Consider the following 18,427-nt stretch of genomic DNA (forward strand, 5'->3'; position numbering starts at 1 on the left):
CACTGGCCATCCATACGTGACGGTAATCAGCACAAAAAAGCCGGGCACACACTGTCAATCAATCTCTGACAGCTGCCTATACTGACTGCAAGAGAGGGAGTTTGCTATCGCCACCTACGAACTGTCAGTAGGATTTGATTGTGAATCAGAGAAAACCAGATGGAAGGACCTTATCCACCATCTGAATCTACAACTGCACCACAGCTCTGTAGTCCAGCAGTGGGAGAGCAGGGCAGTGCTGGTATGAGTATGGAAAAATGTTTAAACAGCCAAAAACCAAGTCAACAGAGGAAAATACTTTTTTTCATGTTAAAAAATGGAGGATTTAAAAGTATGGTTATATCCCTGCAGCATAGACATCTCAATTATTGCACCTCAAAAACATTTCCAGTGAGATTATTTGAAGTTTTGGATTACATCGGAACAACAAATTTCTGGGAACAAATATGTCGTTTGTATTTTGTACGTAGCATAAAATGTCTCTCCGTCAAATTTAACTTTTCTGATTGTGAGAAAATGCTGTCAGTTTTTTTGGGTGGGAATCAGATTACTCTGTCTCAGGTATCATATTGTGACCACTTGAGTCAAAATACCCAAGCCCTCATTTGGTGCTGTCAAGGAAAGTCATGGCGTCACCGATAAGTCACTGGAATTCATCACCTGACAGGTTTGAACAAATTTTTGCACCAAGATGATTGATGAGATATTTCCCAGAACAAATGAAAGCTGTGACCTGCTGGATGAGTTCGTATGGTTTGGGCATCATAAATGTGAGCACCAGCAGTGTCAATGTCTCTGCTAAGGGATGTCAGGAAAAAAGGAACAACAAAAATGCAGAGGCATGGGTGTCTCCAGAGGGGGGAAAGCTCCAGTCATTAATCTGAAATAGCAACACATAGTTGTAGATTTCTCCTTCTGCATCATTGATTGACTGAACAAGTCAGTCATGTTAGCAAGGCTGCAAAGTAACCTAATTATGGTCATAAATGACAGAATCAATCATTATCAGTTTTGCCTTTCAAATTGGACTTGGTTTGCAGTTGATTGATTGCAACCTAAAGCGGTTAATGTAGTACTGTGACACCTTTACAGAAACAGACAGCACTGCTGCATGCTTCTGTGGCTAAAGTTGTTGATATGTCAAGACTGGCGCTGAAATTAAATGGTTACGTTTGGGATTTGATGGATTTCAAAGGTTAAAAAAAAAAAAAAAAAAAAAAAAATCAAAGTTTGGACAATAGATAAAGCAGGATGTAGCCAAAAGGGTAAAACATCCAGTAGAGAGGGTTTGGAAACATCTTTGTGATCCATCCCAGCGAGTAAGCCTGCTGATATGCTTTCTGCCACATGATGTAATGGACCAGTGGTCAGTGAAATGCAACGGCCTATGCAGGAACATTTAGCTGGGATCCTCGCAGTACTGTTTGACCTAACGCAGCTCCATCTCTCAGTCAACAGCGTTTCTGCTTGGTTCAGTGAGCCAGTGGCCGGAACGCAAGCTGTCTCCCGTCCCTCTCCATTTCCTCAGTGCAGTAAACGGGATGAAGCTGCACTATGTCATGTCTGTGGTGGCCTGTCTGCTTGACAAGGTGTCAGACACAGCTTCAGTTCAAGCCTTCCCAACCCCCTCTGCATCCGGGCAGCACTTCCAGCACATGCAGTCCCATCCTTTTGCTCTCCATCTCCTCTACTGCGTCCCCCCCGCTCAGCCTCCAGCTCCATCCTTGCCTCCACTGTCCTGCTTCCTGAAATATGGTTTTTAATAAAGAGCACTGTAAATGGCTGCTCTAGCGGTAATAAAAATGAAGAATCTCCGGCCCTTGGCTTGGGAGTGTCTTGAGGAAATAGGAATGCGGTGAGACACCACTCTTGCCTAACAGCCTGACCACAAACGAGAGTTAGGGCTCAAACATTGGAGGTGAGAAACAAGGCAGATAAAAGAAGAGAGTAAAGCTCACTGTTCAGTCCGAAAGCACATTTGTGTTCTTTACATTATTGTAAAAAAGTTATTTGGATTCCATTTGAGTTGAAGGAGTAGCGGGCTGCACAGTGGCCTGATGGGGAAGGGCACGGAGCTCATTTGCATTCAGAACAGTGACCCCTTCTACCACCATCTGCATAAAGATGGAGGCGCGAGGAGAGCGGAGGGGAGACGAGGCAGGGATGGTTTCAGGAGGGGCGAACAGATGCAGGAAGAAAATGGAGCTGTGAATTTCTTTTTGTCCAACGAATAACAGAGAGAACGCGGCCGACGCGAGTATTTCTGGGTATGAAATAGATATAGCAGACAGTGGGTGCATGACTTCAGCGAGAACGGGAGGATAATGCGTAATGTTGTACTCTGGAGATGAAATGTGTTAAAATCGAGTCGTGCCGGACAGATCTGGCACCCAAAACATTTTGATCTGGGCTGTGCATGAATCTGGGCTGCCAATTCATTTTGGCCCACCTACATCCGCTGTGAGTGGGAATGCAACTTCTCGCCTGCCAAACAAAGCACAGCACAGCGTCCACATCTATCTTTTATACTCCGTTGACCATCACTTGAAAATAAACTTAGCACTGTAGCTTAAAAAGCTTAGCATACAGTTGAGTACAAAAGCAATGTCAATTTACTTGGCTGTATGTCTAAAAAAAAAAAAATCCCCGTACAAACCAAGATTGTGAGTGGATAATGGCACCAAATCCTCCGGGAAGCAAATCTCCCAGCAATTATGAACCTCTTGGTGGCAGAAGAGGAAAAATCCTGGGATTACTAATGAAATGAGGGTACGTCATCTCTAAACCGTGATTGTCTGAACCGATTTTCACACGAATCAAACCAACACTTGTTCAGACATTTCCCAAAGAAAACACAAATGTCACGCTGCTGGTGGCACTTGGTGAAAAGTCAGAGGGTCAGCGGGGTCGGGGTATTTCCGTGTGCACATCGCCCTCCCTGCAGCGTGCCGACAAACACTAATCCTGAGCGGAACGGAACATTCATAGGCAGGTGGGCAACCAAATACTCCTTGGCTTGGCTTGATTGGCATCAGGATGAAGCCTGTGTGTGCATAATGAAAATGTATCTACAGTACTGGGTCGAGCTTCTTGAATACCTTCAGTTTTAGAATAAAACTGAAGATTAAATGTCCATTGTCATTTCTCACCAGTCCCAACTCAGCAGCATATTCCAACAGTGAGATGTGCTGTGATTGTCAATAGGTATGTTTTGAAACAGTCTTTGTCAAGTTAGATTCAGACACTTTCATGTTACGTTCATGAGAACCTGGGAAGTGGGAATGGCCTTCATGGAGAAAAAAAACACAAACAGAACACTGTGAAACTCTGAAAAAGGAACTCCAGGTTGAAAATGTGGTGCAACTAAACAAACACACTAAATGACGGCATTCGGGCATCTCCAGGAAACGTTATTATTCGCTCATGATACGCTCAGTAACACATTCGGTTTGTTAGCAACAAGAAACATCTCCATATCTGCAGAGGTGAAGTTTACGGTTTTAGTTGGCATTTAATTGGGTTGTATGATTTAAAGAAACAATATTTCTCATCCATCTGCAGATTTTTGTGGGACTGATTTTGCTGCTGTTTGTTGTCAAGTAAAGATTCCTAAGATGTTAACTTTCTGAGATTCCAGCTGCATGCACACACCGTTAATGTCGTCCACCTTGCCTCCTGACAGAGGCTGTTTCTCCTCGTTTTATATTGCTCCCTCGGCTCTGTGCAGAGCTTCACTCAAATTCATTACCACCACTAGGGGACGCTATAAATTTTGTTTCTTTAGTTAATGGAGCTGGCTCCTACATTTTGTTTAAATACAGAAAACAGCCATCCAGTCAGTGTGATTACATTCAAATCAGTCTATTGAATGCCTGCCCAACCTGAAACCTTCCACAGTCACAGAGTAGCTGATTTTTGTACCTACACTGTCGTATACTGGTTTTTTTTACAATAAAAATTTCACGCTTTAAATATATAGTGAGGTCCTTAACAGGAGCTTTAAAGTCGCTCGGTCTGCAGTAACCACAAAATGTAAACAATGTGCGGCGACGTGACGACTGTGACATGTGAAAAACGCAATTTGATTTCAGAGCCTCCTCACTGGCCTCCGCTTTCTATTTCCTCCTCACACACAAGGCAGAACCCATCCTCGGGGACGGCAGCGGCCTTGTGTAAGCAGTGACCCCTGACAATAAGTGACAGATTCTGACAAGCAGACAGGGCTACATGTAAAATCTGTCTCACTCATTTGCACACCTTCTCCTCTGGGAATAACACGGGAGACTCGACATCATCCTCTCTGTGAGAATGTGACATATACAACAAACGATAAGTACTCATTCCACTCGGGCACAAACACATATACCTAATAGCTTTTTTTTTCTCCATCACTCACACTCTGGTCTTTCTGTATACAACAAGTAAAAGCAGCACTAATTTATTCCTCTGGCAATTACAAGCAATGTTTTTCTATCGGTTTGTTTTGCTATGGAGATATTGCAATGGAAATTGTAGCTTGAAGATATACGATGCAATATAATATATTAGACTAATCCACAAATTAGACATCATATATTAGGAGCAGAATCGCATAAATATGTGGGATTTTTTTTTTCCAGGCAACTCTCAGGTGAGCCCATTAATCATAGGCTTTTTAACATTTTATCATTAGCCTTGCTTACCACCATCAGCAGCATATGCCTCACAGCCAAAGTTATACTTTGATCCTGTGTTCTTTTACCTGCCCATCTGCTTTCTCAAACGCTCTCCACAGGATCATTACTGCAAAAACTACACCCAGGTAGCCCATGAGGAGGTGGAGGTTCTGCATAACAGTGATCCTCACTTTTTGACTAATTTCACCCCAGGAGGCAAAAACAAGGTTATGTTTAGAAAAGTATTGTCGAGATGTATGCCTCATTTTAATTATAATCTGATAATTATTGTAATAAAATCTAACTTGCTGGAAGTCTGAACACTAACGTTGAAGGGAAAATGTTCTGTTCATGTGAGTTTAGTCGCCTCAGCCGAGTTTACTTGTACACTATTAAATGTTGAACATGAGATTTCCATAAGAAACACTGTTGTAGAGCGAGGACGAGCTGCCCTTGCTGCTAATGAACTCATCGTGGAGCACGTTTCCAGCCCGCTGACAGCTGCTGGCTGCAAGCGCTAAAGCTACATAATGTGAAAACCACACTGACACTGAGCTTGGATAAGGTCTGACGAGAGATGCTTGATTTCATTGCTGGAGTAGAAACTGTGAGGAAGCTTAGCTTACAGAGAAATGACAGTGATGCTGAAGAAATGTAGATTTCACTGTGCATTGCCGTGTGGATTGCATGTTCATCCTATGCATAGATGGATCATTTAATGCACTGATTGATTTGGAGTCACGCCATCAGTGCAGAGGATTGTAAATAAATTGATTAAAAAAACTTTAAAAACACATAGTTTAATTATCTTTCTGTTTAAACACATTCATGTCAAATTACAGCCAATTTATATATTATCAAAGTGATTTTCTTGAAACTAAGTATGCTAGTTATTTTCCATTATATGTAATTTTTCAAATGCCTTATTAAAGTGCACATAGTTGTATTATTAATTGTCACAGTAACTGTTAAGAAAAATGCTTTAGGTGATGCTTATCATTTTATAATAAGGCAATAAAGCTAAAAATACAAAATGTACTAGTAGCTAGTTTGCTAATCTTAAATACTGACCATTTAAAATAGTGAAGTTAGAAATAATCTAATCTACTACGGCCAAACTGTTAATCTTTCTTGACTGATTGCAACATCTGCGAATTGTTTCCACCTAGATGGAGAGGAAAGAGCATCAAGTCAGTCCTGTAGTGGAATTAATATATTATGCATACTGTTTTTCTTGACAGCCCGCTGACAGATGCAGGCTTGCAATACACATGCTGGTGCTTTTTAGTAGACACGGCCAACTTTAAACTTTTTTCACCCAGTCAGGCATTAAACCTTCAGGCGAGATTAAAGCAGACGTGTACGGGACTGTCAGATCTGTAGAAATGTTCATTTTAAAGCCAATTCCAAATTTCTCATTTCACAGCCAAAACAAACCGACACCAGTGATTGGTTGTGTGCGGTCCAAGCTAATACTTGTAATTCATAGACTGTGCTTTCCCCTAATTGTAAAATAATAATAATGCCATGTTATTATAACAGAAACAACTGAATGAATTCCTTTTTTTTAAGTGCGGGGGCAGTGCAGGTCTATGAGTGATTGTTTGGTCGAGTGTAGTGGTTAAACCAGAGTGGGCTCTGTGTGAAGTTTGCATGTTCTCTCTGCATGTGTGGAATGTGGACAAAGCATTTAGGATGATGGAAGGTTGGCGAGAATCTCTTCTTTACCTTAAAAGAAGGAAGAAGAAAAAAGAGTTTTGCCTCAGTCGCCCACTGGGTAGTGCATTAGTGCAAGTTAGCTTTCATAGTTTTAGTTCTGATCTTTTTTTTTGATAGTTTCAGAGGCCTGGATTGGACATACCGGATAAAATCTGTATACCAAGATATCAGGCACTAATCATGTGTTAACTCTTTCTGACTCAATACACCTGGTGGCATAAACTGGTACTGCAAGACTAAACAGGTTCAGGCAGTTTGGGTAACTACGTGACTTTGGAATATTTATGTAGTATCAGGAGACTGCAAAATTGTATTTAGGATGGCATCATGGCTGCCGTTTGATAGTATTCAGGATGTATTGATATGCATTTAACCTAAATATTACATGTAGGACCTTTAGCTTGTCTACTATGCTCATGGAAGAGATTAATGTTTGAGCTAATATGTATTAGGAAGATAAAAGTAACACAAAGAGCATGTGTAATATTATCTTTAAATACCCTCCATCATGTTTAAATGAATAAAACCTGAGACATAAAAGTAAAGTGTGTCTCACTGCCTGGCTGCTCATTAGCATGAACAAGACTGCATATGTGATTTTGCTGCAGTCTGTACATTAACATGATTAGACTCCATAATCAATAGTCATTTAAACACGCATTAGTCGAAGGAAATATTCAGATGAGACGCTCTGATCATCTCTGGGGTGCATGTTGGCTTACATTAGCGGCTTCTCTTCCGCAGAATATAATCTTAACTAACTTATTAGAATGACACCGTTCTGGGGAGCTCCAACAGTGAAATTAAATTTGCAGAATGATTAGCAAAGTACAAGCTGTTCTCACACTGTGAAACTGTTGTAAGACAAACAAATTTTCTCTCTGCTAGCTCGATGCAAAACAATCTATAAGTGTTCACAGTGGCAGAGAGAGGATGTCAGTCTTACAGTGACCCCTGTGGGAAGCATGGGCTCCCTGACAGGCACAGACACATCACTTTCTCTCACGTGTGCATCAGTAAGAGCTCCCTCTCGCGCAGCAGACTCACCGTCTTCAGTGGGCACGTAAATGTTGAGGTAAAGGCAGTCCTCGCTCTGGTTCTGGACGTACGTCGCTGCGGCGTCCAGGTTGTCTGTGAACCACACCGGGAGCATGATCTCGGGCAAAACCCCGTGCACGTTCTGAGGGCACACGGGGGCAAATTGGGTGGCGTTGCGGATCTCCTGCCAGGAGCCCGGGGCTTCGGGGGGCTGGAAGCGTCGCTCGCCGACAGGTGCTGTGGCATATGGCACGCCTAAATACTGCTCCACCGGGCCCAGGATCTCGTTGTTGAGCTCCTTCCTGATCCCGCGGACCTTTCCGTAACTGGTGGACACGATGGGGTATTTCAGGTCAACTCGCTGACATGAGGAAAGGGTCAAGTGCAGCACGAGTCCCCAAAGCCACACCAGACAGTGATTGGCGACCTGCTGAGAAGTGCAATGACGCTTGCCACCGTAGCCGTGGTGGCTGGCGGCATGAAACGGAAAAAACAACATGTCCAAAAGAAAAGCTCTTGTACTCATATCACTGGGACTTAAGCTGGGAGCAGAGGAGGGGGATCACAAACTCAGCGGGTCATAGGAAGGCGAAACAAGGAGTGGAGGAAGGGGACGGGTTAACAGAGCTCCTAGGCTGACATGGTGAGGCTGTGGGACGGGTCGCATTCTCAGAGTGACTCTCTGGTCTCATCCGTCTTCCTTTTAGGAACTCCTAATGGGTCCAAAGCTGCAGTTGGGACGCCAATTAAACCTGGAAGACACAGACAGGTTGCAAGATTCAGAAAGTGCATGTGGATAGATGTCAGTGCTTTTAAAAAGGCATGAGGGGACACTGCGGGTGAGCTGATTTTAGCGAAGATGAAGTGTCTGTTAACTCAACAAAGAACTGGCACTTTAGTACAGATGGGATTTGTGTAATATAAAGCAGGGGTATTCAAAGTGTCTGAGAGTGTCCTCCTCGAACCTCAACCCCATTTCACCCCACATTCAGAATATCTTTATTAATGTTATTGACTATTGGCGCCACAGGCGAAAACAGCCAGAACCTTCAAATCTTCACCCACAACTTCCTATTTACATTAGCTTTAAAATGAAAAGTGGTGATTCTTGATATTGGCACCATTTACAGGACAACGCTTCAAGGCAAAGCTTTGAAAACAATTCCCGTTTACACTGAAACAGCAAAAACACTGAAAATGATGTAATCAGCATGCCAGGCCATGTTGTTGGTTGTTTCTGTAATAAAATCACACAAACATGCAAAAATCATTAACAATGGTGAGCTCGCAGACATTCCTATCGACGGATGACAAAGTTAGAGTGCTAATAGAGTGATTCTCAAATGTAAACCTCTCAAGTTCCAGGAAAATACAGACTGGGAGTCTTTACAGAACTATTCAGTACGGATGTGGTGCATGTTCACAGCAGCAGCATTTCAGAAAAACTGCGTGTCCCCCCGGTTTCCACGGAGACTGATTTAGAGCAACTTTCAAACAGTTGAGTTCCCAGTGTCTCAGATTGAGGGTTTATTTGGTCAAACTTGGTTTTAACATCTGCTGAAGGAAAGCTGTGCTCATCATCCTCAGTCTTAGTTTGGTGAACTTATTCATGCGGCATGTTCATTAAAGCACTACTATTATGCATGTCAGCGATTTGAAGTAAAGCTTTAACCCATCACACACACACACACACACACACACACACACACACACACACACACACACACACACACACACACACACTAATGAACAGCATCCTGAATCCAAATGCACCACTGCACATTCAAATCACATCATGTTAACGCAACATATTTTGACTTCTTTTGGGGATTCTTAACTCATATATGCTTATGTTGAGTTTTATGTGCAAAGCATAAATCTTAAAATGATACGTAAACACAGTTTGTTTCCAACACTGTTTTATTAATTTTCATTTTCTGCTATGGCCTTGTATGTGATCCAAATTATGATTTATGTCTTCCCATTTTTATGTATTTTTAATCACATTTTATCTTTTTATTAGCATGCTAAAATTTCTCCAGTTTCAGAGAAAGTCCACTAAATGGAATGGAGTTTTCTTTTTTCTTTTTCTTTTTTTTTTTTTACAAATAAAAATGACAATTAAGTAAAGGGTTATTCTTGGAAACTGTGTGAATGAGGTAAAAAAACATTATTCACGTTCCTTCATTTTCCCTCAATCAGAAACCAATGACTGCTATATTGACTTAATACTGAGTAAAAATGATGTGATAAAATGAAAAAAAAAAAATCACAAAAACTTTCATCCTACATTTGCTAGTAGTAATGCCCTCACATTAAGTCTCTTGTCCATCTGAAACCAGTTTTTGACACCCAGGTTGCGTGTGACACCAAAATATTCTTCGAGTCTTCACAAACAAGTTGTGGTTCTACACATTTCCAGGTGCATATTTTTAATTGTTCACAAAAAAAAAAGTTACGTTGGAAAATTTACAGTTCATTACAATCTCAGACTGCAGGGTTTTAAAAGATGAATCAATACAAGTAGCACCCTTCTTGAATCACTGACCTGGCTATCCCAAGAAGAAGAAAAAAAAATACTGAGAGAAAACCTACTCATACACAGGGAGAATATGCAAACTCCCCCAACCCCAGGATCATAACCACTACACCACCATATAGTTCTCAAGTTTACCATCAGAGTCAAAATATATGCAAATAGCACCAATAAACATGTGTTTTATAATCATGTGTAGAAGCAGGAGCTCTGGAGAGTCTGTGGAGACACAATGTCGTTTGCATTAACATAATCTGCAGAGCAAAGGAAACTTTTTCAACCGCCGTGGTGTAATATGGCCCCTGCCTCATAGGTTCCTCTCCCAGATAATTAAAGGACTTTCAAGTGTAAAACAACACTGGGTTAGTAATTACCTTCAGCACACAGAAAACACAAATCAGGTAAACATATGTTCGAACAAACAAAGCAAACCTTTTTGGCCTCGCACCCTTTTCAGCCTGCTGTCGGCGTTAGCCTTTCCTTCTCAAGCCAGTTCAGTTACGTCTCGCTTCCACATCATTACAGCTGAATGGGAAGCGCTTATCTCACCCTGGCTTTGGGAGACGGAGCCGTTTAGGTGTGATAAAGGCTTTATGTGGCGCTAACCGTTGGTCGAATACCCCCCACCCCACCGCCACGGCGAGCAGACGGGGGCAGCGGGAAGGTGGCGTGCGACATCACAGGGCGTCTGTAGCTGGCCATGTGAGCGGCACTCCGCTTCACGAGGACAAAACGGGGACCAGCGTCTGGAAAAATATTCCGCTCATTAAAGGCCAGTGAGTGACTCCGTCTTATGACAACTCCACACAGCGTGAGGAGGAGATGAGCTGTGTAAGGACACCGTGAATCCTCAACACACACACACACACACACACACACGCGTGCAAAATAGAAAGTTTATGTGCATACATAGTCTAGCTGAAAATCCAACTTAGAGGAAGATTAATGTGAATTATACACAGTGCGTGACTCTACACTGGAGTCACTGGGAGGAGTGGAGGATTTAAAGAACATTTGTTTAGTATAAGAGTGAAGAAATGAAAGAGGGTTTATGTCTCTAGATCACTTTGCCAATGCCCCTTTATGTAGCACTCATTAAAATTCCCCAAAATACGACATTTCAAGTGCAAATGCATAATCTTTGTGTTTTCATTTCAGAAAAGTGTCACGTTCTCGTGTACGCATGCGCTGCTGAGAACAATACAGGGAGAGCGAGAGAGAGTGTGCCTACATTTGTGCAGACAGGCGATGACGCTCGTTCTTCTAGTAGAAAGTAGTACTGCTAATATTACTGATATAATGTAGCTACCCTCAAAAGAACATTCAATACAACATATAGATCACTCGTTTTTTGTTTGCGTTTTTCTGAGTGATTCCAAATGTATTTAAGTGAAAATATTCCGCATGACACCTTTAAACAATAGAGAAATATGTTCATAAAGTATTTCTGTAATCCAGCAAAATACTTTCAGGAACTGGCTATATTCAAATCAATACATGGTGGACAGTTTTTCTGGGATTAATTTGCATTTATTCTAAGATCACTGAAAAAGATGTAATCATTTAATGTGAGGTCAAGTCTGTTTTTGAGGAAATGAATACAAAATTGAGCTGCAGAGGACACATAGCGCCAATAATGTTTAAAATACACAATTCTAAGTATTAGATCAGATATATGCGTTTTTCTTTCATTTGCATAGCCACAAATGATTTCCCACATTGAGACTCAATCACCAATACTTTGATTTGTGTCCCCAAATTATCTATTTTTGCATTTGCAGTCTTCATTTGGTTGCTGCAGCTCGAAGCAGAGACACATTTGTAGCTCTGGTCTCGTAGCAGACCTCAATGTATAAATCAGAGGAGCAGCTCTTTATGTTTGGAAGCTTGAAAGCAGCTTGCAGGTAAGTGGATTTTATTACATTCAGATTTTTTTTGAAAACACCAAACAAGGGCTTCAGAATAAGCTTCCTCGACAGCAACATGAAAGGAGGCAAATGGGTGTGGAAGCGGTTAAGTGTGCAATGAAGAGAATAATCTTAAAATTCAATGCTTGTGCGAACTACGACAAAGAAACAGCATTTTAAATCTGGTACGAAGGAGGAAAAAAGAAAAACACAGAGAGTGCAATACTGCAAATAGAATCACCCACAAATGACTATACAATACACACTGTATAAAACACTGTGCAAAGGTTGTGATTTGAAACAGTGCTGGATTAAACAGCAGCTGCTGCCATTGCTCACTGCTCACGCTGATGTACACGTTTGGATTTTTTTAGAAGAGCCATCTGTGTTTGTATTCTACTGGTAACTGAACGTACAGCAGGAGCCCAAGGTCAGAGCACCTTTAGTATGCACGCTGTAGTCGCAGAGATGCACACAGAGGTATGTCCTTCCTGAGCGGGATGGCAGAGGTGTGTGTGTGTGTGTGTGTGGACTGTTTGTAGCCCGTCAGATTGTTCTGTGTATTATTTCGGCTCTGCGTTTACACACTAACACACACGCGGAAAAATTCAATGAGGCGTCGGTTGTTGCGTGTGAGCGGAGACTCCACGGCGAGCACAAATTGGTCTGTTCTCAACCTCTGGCGTGCGGCAGCACCCTAACATCCCCAACATCTGTTCCCGTCAACCATCCGTGAGCTGGAGCAGCATCGAACATGCATCTCCACGCACTAAACGGGATAAATTGACACACAAATCACCGGGCTGATGCAAGCACTTTCCCGCTCTGTTTTATATAATAGGGAGCCCTGTCAGCTGAAGCTGTTGGAGGAGGTAATGCCTCTCCGCAAAGTGGGACACGTTTACGGGCACGTTTAAATGAAATGGTCAGAGTGGCTGGTTGGGGGGGAAAAAAAAGGAAAAAAAAAAAAAAAAACTTTCACAGGATGGTGGCGTTTGAAGAAAATGCTTGGTCTCTGGGTTTTATACTGCTTTGTTTCCACTTTGACTGGTAAAACTACACGCACTACTTCAGCTGTCAAGACGCTCTCCTCTGCTAGTCAACATCTGTGGATGACAAGCCGCTTAGCAAGCCAGAAACAGAGTGCTGAGTTCTGGACGACAATTGCTCATCTGCTATCTTCTGTCACTGTACAGGAAAAAAAAAAAAAAAAAAAAAAAAAAAAAAAAACTGAACCTCTGGTGGCTGTGTGTTGTGTTCTCTCACATCCAGCAAGGTTTCTAAAAGCTAAATCTGCTTCTTGAAGCACCGCAGATCATGATTTCAGGATTTGCCTTTTGCTAATTGGCATATGAGCGAGTTAGCAAAATGCCACAAATACGTATAGGTTTGTAAAAAAATGTGATTTGTGTATGTTTAATGAATAGAAAAACTTAAAATAAATAACTGAAACAGTCACTTCATATTCAAATATGATACAGATGTAACTCAACTAAACATGATCTCTTCTAATTTAGTCAGGTGAAACATCTGTGCTCTATTTGTGTTCTGCGTGCAAAAGAAAACGTGCTTCAGCTGAACTTGAACAATTCTCGTAACATGTTATTAGCAAAGAACATAAAAACTGTCCACCTGTCATCAATAGACAAACATTCAAGTGATCAGTGAATCCTGTATTTAAAGAATTGACAGTGACTATTTCATCAGGTTGAACCTGTTGTATTCTATCATCTATACATGATGAACGAATTATGAATTAAGCAAAATTCATTTGACAATTATTCATGCAAGTTTTTTTTTTTTTCATTTTCCAAAAGCAATCGTTTGCAATACAAAAAAAATAAACATAAGACAGCAAATAATGCTTCTTAATTTACAGCTGAGATTTACTGGAAATAGTTAAGTAATCTAAAAACTGGAAAATAAAGTTTTTTTAAGTGAATGAAAGCAAAACAGAATCACTGGTTCCTCTTGAAACTCTGGAGACGTCAGATGAGTTTAAAAATGTAATACGACCACATTGTGTCACTTGATTTATGTATTACTGTCTCGAAAAGTTATTCGGAATACAGTCACTTATTATCAGCTGGCACCAGCTCCATGATCCAACTCAGAATGAAGCAGGTGAAGAGAGAAATGAAGAAACAAATAGAGAGAAGCTATTCTGATTGAATTTGTATGTTAGTTTGTTGTTTTCAGAGTTTCATCATAAAACAATGGATGGTTTGTGATTGTTTCGCAATATTCCTCAAACCAGCCCTCATGAAGGCATATATTAACCGCATAATTTCTTCTCCTATAGTTCCCAAAAGCATTGAGTCTTTTTCTCATACACAAGTTTGTTGAAAAGCAAAGCTTGAAGTAGTAATTTAGTGTATCACAGAAATGAATGGTACAATCCAAATTCATTGTTATGCCCAAATTGCTTGTTGCAATTCCAAATTCCTTTTTTCGTGTTTTCACAGGTTTGTAGATCTAATAGATCTCACTAGAAAGCCAGACTCTGAGAGAGAAAAACATGAGGTAAATATGACCGCTCAGCATGGATTAAACGTTTTCATGGGCATCATGGCAAGGAAACAGGTGAATCACAGCTGCTGAACGACTCCCCCGGATTTTATTTGGAAGGACACGGAAATCCTCCTTTTAGCAGGTACAGGCAGAGCGATTTATGCTGTTTTGATTAAAACAGATGATTAGAGGCCTTAATGTTCCCTTAAAGCTTTAATGGAGCAGGAAAGAGGAAGAAGACGTCACGTTGATGAAGTGAGAGGCCAGCAGATTAGACTCGTCAGGGTGCGTATGTGGGCTCAGCCAAAGGGCCCCATCTCCTTTTCAACACAAGGCATTGAAGCTATCCAGAATTTGCCCCAGTGTCTCTGTGAGTTCCCTGCCGGGGTTGCTTCAGGAATAGGAGGTGGGGGAAGAGATGGCTGCAACTCTTAGAACAGCACAGTGCGATATCAGAACGCATTCACTCAAAAACAAGTACCAGAAAAATGTTTGTTTGTTTTTTTTCTCTTTGTAAGCTACGATAACCATATCATCAAATGAAGTCAAATGAACCATAAGTAAAAAGCCATCCAGTTAAAATCACCACAGCACTTCTGTTTAGATTGGTCATGTCAGATTTGAATGACGATCAGAACGGGAGGCGGTGCAAACCCAGGACTGTACACGGTCCGATGAGTGTCTCTGTGAACTTCACACTCACAATGTTCACACCAAAATGTTTTCAATCATGTCCTGGCTTTTAATTTACAACCTCGGTTGTTCCGTCCCAGAACAACTCGCTTTGAAAGAAAACAACGTGACAAAGACTTTGTTGATGGAGACGACAGATTGTTTAAAAGAAATTATTCTTCAATGACAGGTGAAAAATGGGAATGATTTTAATTATCTTTATGGTAAATTTCTTACCTTTAAGCTATTCTGTCTTATTTTATTTTTTAGCAATTTTTATAATTGTCATTTTACTTATTTAACTGTTACATTGTTGTTCTGTTTTTAACTATTCCAGTGGTATAGACAGGTTTCGCAAATTTGATCCCTTTTTTTTTTTGCCAGGGCACAGAAGTCTTTTTAATGAGTCAGGTCTGTAAAGAACACTGAAATAGGATAAATGCAATTGTTTGTATAATTTAGGCTGAAAGCATCATTTTGGCATTTTCGTTTCAGAAGTGGTTTGCGTTTACACGGCAACGTCTTGGAAAAAAAATGTAGGTCTGTCTAAATGGAAAAAACACTGATTATTTAGTCAGCCTGCCAGGCCACAAGTTGGCACTGCTGGTTGTTTTTGTGATGAAACCACACACATACATGCAGAGAACAAGACACATTAAACAGTATTATGTTTTCAAAAAGTTGCATTTTCGTTGGCTCAGAGTGTTGCTTTCATGTAAACGGACACACCGAACAACAAAAGTTTCTATTTTGAAATGTTGTTGTGTAAAGGAGGCCTCAGCGGGAGCTCCAGGGAGCCACTTCAGAGAGGCTGAAGAGCCACATGTGGCTCCAGATCAATGGGCTGCAGATAATTGAACAAGCTTCCTGGCATGTAAACTACAATGTTTCCGACTGTGTCCTTGTGTAAGGAGGTCATTGTTGGTTTCATCTCCAGTTAATCATTGTGAAAAAGGCAAATGTTTTGTTGCAGTTTCAAAAGAAACATATAGACAAACACAACTAATCTGATTTGCCCAGATAAGCATGCACATCAAGCTGATCACTGTATTCAGTGTTCATGTAAACAGAACAATCTGATCACTCAATCGGAACAAGTTCAATCAGATTCACTAAAAAGCAACACTGTTCAAAACACAGACGATATTTTCAGAAGCAACGGGGTGTAAAAGAAAGATTTGACAAGCCAGAATTAAACACGTAAGTCCATTTTTAAAACCTGACAAGCCACTTTAAGTTAATTCTCGTCACTTATTATCACGTCTGATCCATCCGCTTCGAGAGCAACTCGAAACAATCCTGTGCAGTCATCATTCAATTTTAGATAACAACTGCTGAATTTATTTGGTAAAAATAACATCAATAACTGTCTGACTGATTTAAAAAGGCCCTTTTAATTAGATGAAACAGTTAAGCCCCTGAAACATTGTGTCTTCAAGTATGTGACATGTTTCCTAATGAAGACTGAAGCCCCTGAAGACAGGGGAGGGCTGCACGGGGTAATAGGCAGAGATTCTGTGGACTTTGTGTCAATCGAGCTTTAAACCATATTAGGATTAATGCGGTGGGATAACTGAGGAAACCTACGCAGGAAATGCATGTACAATTCGTCATGAACTCGCTTAACAGTTGCAGACGATGAAATGCAGCAGTGTCCGTATGTAGCATGTTAAATAGACTGATAAGGGACATTTTTGAGACAGCGTTAAGATGATAGACCTATCAAAGGAACAAGCTAAAAGGAAAAGAATTACATGCCATCTTACAAAATTGATATAGCAGATGTTATACAGCCTATGCCATCAGTGCACTTAGAGTAAGAAACAGGAGCGCACTATAGCTGGTAAAATAAGCTCGTCATACATACTCGCTTTTTGACTTCATTGGATATATTACCCAGTTCTGCTATGGGCTAAAGTGAGATATATGAGCTATATGTCAAGCTGCCGGGCGATCTGAATCTGGGTTTTCATCAAATGTCCCTCAGAGGAAGATTTTCACTGACCTTCTGACCATGTTTGACCCGTTTCAGCCCAAAGCATGGTGAGTCATACTCTGGTGAGTCCATTAGATCTGCTCACCAGTCAGTCACAGTTCTCTAATGACCAGGCAGTCCATCCAAACCACTGCAAAGGCATGGAAAGCAGATGGGGGCAGGAAGGTGAGGTGCCTGCAGGCAGAAATAAATACCTACATGGCAACAAGAAAGTCAGATGACAAGTTACAATGGAAAACTCAGAGAAGGCTGAGGGAGTTTCATTCAATCAATGTTAAAGTTTGGATGGATGAAATCTTTTGTTTGAGGCAGGAACGAAGCGTCTGAGACAGTTTTAGAGAGACATGTATTATAATAAATAAAACACAGTTATCAAATATAAGCTACTCGACATGTCTAATTAGGACATTGGCATGTCGCCATGTCTTTGACTTGTCATTAGGGATTTGTGACCGACTGGTGACCAGATCTAATGGACTCATGAGCGCATGACTCAACACGCTCGGAGCTGAAACGGGGTCAAACATGGTCATGGGGTTAGTAAAAACCTCCCTTTGAGGGACATGTGATGAATATGGAGATTCAGATAGCATATATAGCTGAACCATCTGGTTGTGGTCCATAGCATTGCTTCGCAACAAACAGATTAAATCTAGCACTTCCTAACCTGCCAGATTTTTAAACGTTTGCTTTGCCGCTATGCGAATGCGAACGTTTCTCAAGTTGCCAAAGCAGTAAACTTTTCAGTGGTGAAGATAACATCATTCTACCCTCAGAGATAATATGAAATCTTCAGCAAAGTGCAAATCAAAACTCTTTGCTGTGTTGGATGCAGGAATGAGAAGTGAGGTGTCACACCTTTAGCAACACTGTGCTATCAGGTATGTTGAGATGATGGAAACACAGACGCATGAACACAACAAATGTTCCTTTCCTTTAATCTTAATAACACAGTCATGCTACATATATTTTCCGAGAGTCCCGGTGTCTTGTTTAATTCCTCTGTAACAAATCTGTTCTCCAGGCCAATGTCCAAAAAAGGTTAATCCGTCTGAGAAACATTTTTTGGGTGGCAACTTTTGGTCAGAGTTAATTTTAACAGCGACCACATAATTGCAAAGTACCGCAGCATTGTTAGAGTTGATGAAGCCTTTGAGCTTCATCCCACCATTTGTTCTATTTACCATAAGCTTCTCCAGAATCGGAGAAGCAGCTCAATCAGATACCATGGCCTCTCCATCTGGCACCGCATTCCAATACTCCTCGCTTGAGAAACACCATCAGAAGAAGAGGGAAAAAAAGCCAATAATCATGGGAAAATATCACTTCACACATCTTATTTTTGCAATTAACCCCGAGACACAACTGCACAAAATCTCATTCAAAATGGGCT

The 18,427-nt window shown here is 41.1% G+C and overlaps 1 protein-coding gene across 1 annotated transcript in view; it reads right to left on the minus strand.

The window, feature by feature from the left end:
* The window catches only part of LOC115396095 (neuroligin-2-like), a 75,106-nt gene that overhangs the window by 35,145 nt on the left and 21,534 nt on the right, over positions 1-18,427 (minus strand). Inside the window, exon 2 of the mRNA XM_030101862.1 lies at positions 7,422-8,164. Coding sequence (XP_029957722.1) covers positions 7,422-7,938 — 517 coding nt within the window. The 5' untranslated portion in view covers positions 7,939-8,164. The remainder of the gene's footprint in view (positions 1-7,421; positions 8,165-18,427) is intronic.

Source organism: Salarias fasciatus, chromosome 10 (assembly GCF_902148845.1).
Source record: "Salarias fasciatus chromosome 10, fSalaFa1.1, whole genome shotgun sequence".
Classification (NCBI taxonomy): Eukaryota; Metazoa; Chordata; class Actinopteri; order Blenniiformes; family Blenniidae; genus Salarias; species Salarias fasciatus.